Source organism: Austrofundulus limnaeus, unplaced genomic scaffold (genome assembly GCF_001266775.1).
Source record: "Austrofundulus limnaeus strain Quisiro unplaced genomic scaffold, Austrofundulus_limnaeus-1.0 Scaffold880, whole genome shotgun sequence".
In the NCBI taxonomy this organism is placed as follows: Eukaryota; Metazoa; Chordata; class Actinopteri; order Cyprinodontiformes; family Rivulidae; genus Austrofundulus; species Austrofundulus limnaeus.
In genome coordinates, this window is record NW_013953282.1 from 56,630 (window position 1) to 59,942 (window position 3,313).

At 41.5% G+C, this 3,313-nt stretch overlaps 1 protein-coding gene across 1 annotated transcript in view; it reads left to right on the top strand.

The window, feature by feature from the left end:
* Nucleotides 1–2,397, top strand: part of frzb (frizzled related protein) — a gene marked incomplete at both ends in the record, with an annotated part of 42,733 nt that extends 40,336 nt beyond the window's left edge. The window contains 2 exon segments of the mRNA XM_014029294.1: nucleotides 2,004–2,208; nucleotides 2,334–2,397. Coding sequence (XP_013884748.1) covers nucleotides 2,004–2,208; nucleotides 2,334–2,397 — 269 coding nt within the window.
* Between the last annotated feature and the right edge of the window lie 916 nt (nucleotides 2,398–3,313).

Here is a 3,313-nt window from a genome sequence, read left to right on the forward strand (position 1 = left end):
GTTTAAAACCTTTTGCCCTGTTTGGCATGGGGGGGCGGGGCCTCGAATTACCTCATATTTGATGAACCTTCAGGGAGCTACGGCTGACAGATGTTTGATCCTAATCACACAGCTGGTTTAACAGTTGGATTTTGGTTTTCTAAGATAAAATATATTCCTCTCTCACAAAAGTTTCAGGAAATGTTAATCACACCACAGAGATTAGTTAATCTAAGTTTGAAACATGTCTGAGCAGACCCTGAAAACTCAGCTGTATGTTGGTTAGCCATGTCTGGGGCGACCTCCGACTACAGCCTGGATCTCCATGACATAGATCGAGTGCCTCCCCCGTCAAAGCGAGCCAAGTCGACCGCTTGAGATCCATGTCCTGGKGGAGGAGGTAAACCCACTAAGCCTGAATGCCTATTATCAGGCATACGAATGATTGATAAGTGCCTTCCAACCTACTAGAAGTTAGAGAAGGGACAGTCTGCAGACAGTATGGGACTTAAAGCCCCCACATACTCGGGCGTACTTCGGTCCGTGGAGGTCCGCGCAGACTCGAGGCCGACTCGATGTGGACTCGAAGCAGACATCCACCGGACTGGTCCGCGCAGAGATTAATTTTTTACGTCCGCGGTGCGCACAATGGCATGTGCTGTTCTGGGTGCAACACCAAGCTGTTAAAGTTGAGAATCTGTCATTTGTGGACGAAATGGAGTCAAATCTTGAAAATGGTCTCATGGAGGAGATTAGTAAACTTCATGACGCAGTGAGCAACAAATCTGTGGGATCAGATCCTGGGTAAGGTAGTTCTTTTAATTTTTTCTTTTATCGTTTTAAAGCTAAAGTTCAAACTATCTCTTCCTCCTGATCCTTGACATCATGACTGAAATTGCGAGAAATTAAAGAATTCGTCAGGCGGTCAGTACGCTCGAGTATGAACTCTCAACCGTCCGYGGACATTACGCGTGGAGTCCACGTGGCTCATGGACTGCGCAAAGTACGCCTGAGTATGTGGGAGCCTTTATAACCTCTGAAAACGGCCATTTAATGGACTGACAACGTTTAATTCAAAGCAGGTGGTTCCTGAATGCATGAACTGAAAAGAATTTATCTGAAACTGAAAAAATAATTGAAACTGAAAAGACAAGATGTTTGAAACTTTTCCAGTTTCTAATATGTTATTTTCATTTTCAGATCATTTTTTCAGTTTCAAAAACTGTTTATTTTTAACTAAACCTATGGCCCCAATTTAGCTCTTAAGGMCTCGCCCAGAGGACCAATATTTTTAGTTTTTTTTTTTTTTTTTTATCTGGACTATTAAGAGCAGGGCACTGTGCAACAATAAATTACAAGTTCAAATCATGGATCCAAATTCAAAACAGATCCAGATTCAAACTCAAGTAGTTTATTCAAATCTGCTCAAACAACAAGGCGATCACACTAGTTACATTACAAACTACTGAAGAGTAAAACATTTTCTGAGATAAAAGATTTCATTGAAACTTCACTTTGTTGCAATCTCCAGTCCTGACCAGCTCTTTGGTGGCAGTAGACTGGACCAAGTCCCTTTGAACAGGAAGAAACCACAAACAGAACCAGGCTCATAGCTTTTGACCCATTTCCAGAAATTCTAGGAACCATAAATAAACCTGCAGARTTCTGATGGAAAAATATGGAAGAAGAAAAACTTAAAGAACTCCATAAGTGAAGTGAAAAGCTGATCACCAACTTCAACTCCAACTAATGGCCATAAAGAACAGCTTAACAAAGGATATTAATAATAAATAGTCTTTTTTAAGGTGTTACTTTGAATTCTTTATAACTGGTGGTTTTGTTCTTTTAATGTTGAATGCTCTAATTGAAYAATTGATGCATTTAAGACAACTTTATTGTATGAAAAAGTTGCTTTCTTTAGTAATCTTTGTATTTTAAATACCAGTATGTACAGAAGTTTTTTTTCTTTTCGAGTGGTTTGTATGTATTAATATTCAGTTTAAGCTGCTGACTCCCTTCTTCAGTCATCAGAGCCAGAGTGAAGGAGGTGAGGAATCGTGGTCTGGAGCCCACAGCAGTGGTGGACGTGAAGGAGGTGCTCAAATCCTCTCTGGTCAACATTCCTAAGGAGACACAAACACTGTATTATTCATCTTCCTGCCTGTGTCCCCCTCTCGCTCCTGGGGAGGAGTACCTTATCATGGGCTATGAGAACGAGGAGAGGTCCAGGTATGACCAGCAGAAGTTCTTGTAACAAGCTTTGCTTTTAAATGCCTTTTTATCCCATGTTAAAAGTAGTTATAAAGCAATGTAGATTGTGTATAAATGTTGTTGAATTATGTTTGTGGCTGCAGGTTGCTCCTGATTGATGGCTCCATTGCTCAGAAGTGGAAAGACAGAATGCGAAAGAAAGTCAAGGTGTGTCAATAATTCACACAAATAACAATTTTTAAAAATGCAATTTTTTCTCTCCATGCTTACTGGACATGTCTTCTCTTTTTACAGAAGGTAGCGTGGGGAAAAGTAGTATTTACTCAGCCACATATTGTGCAAGTTGTCCCACTTCAAAAGATGAGAGAGGCCTGTAACTGACATTCAAATATCCAGTGATTCAAAGTGTTTATTGTCATATACAGGTTAGAGTTTCAGATGAAAACTTGCTTCTCTGAGCAATGAAATTCTTMATTTGCCGACCACTGAATGCCAGGAGACAACCACACTAAAGGAATAAGCACTTAAAGGACACTAAGAAGGTAATAAGGGATAAAGTATAAAAAATGACCACACTTGGAACAAAAAGGAGACCTAACTACAGATAAAAACATCAGAAGGGAACAATACAATCAGTGTTTAAAGTGTAAATGTACAAAGTGCAGCAGGTAACAGGCTGAAATGTGCACATGTGCAGTAACAATAGTCAGAAGAAYGTCACGTTCAGCTGTTTAACAGTCTGATGGCWCTTGGGAAAGATGAGTTCTTGTATCTGGAGGTTCTGCATGTCACATTCCTGTACCTCTGGAGGGCAGAGGTGGGAACAGTCCATGCTGGGGGTGGGTTGGGTCTTTGATGATTGAGGCTGCTCTCCTGAGGACCCTGCAGTGGTAGATGCTCTGCAGAGAGGCAGTGAAGCCCTGTGATCTTCTCAGCAGCTGTTACCACTCTCTGCAGGTGTTTGGTCCATGGTGGAGGTGCTGCTGTACCAGGCTGTGATGCAGCTGCTCAACATGCTCCTACAGTGCAGCTGTAAAAGTTCCTGAGGATCTTAGGCGACATGCCAAACTTCCTTAGTCTCCTCAGGAAGTAATGTCTCTGTTGAGCCTGCTCAACAGAGACA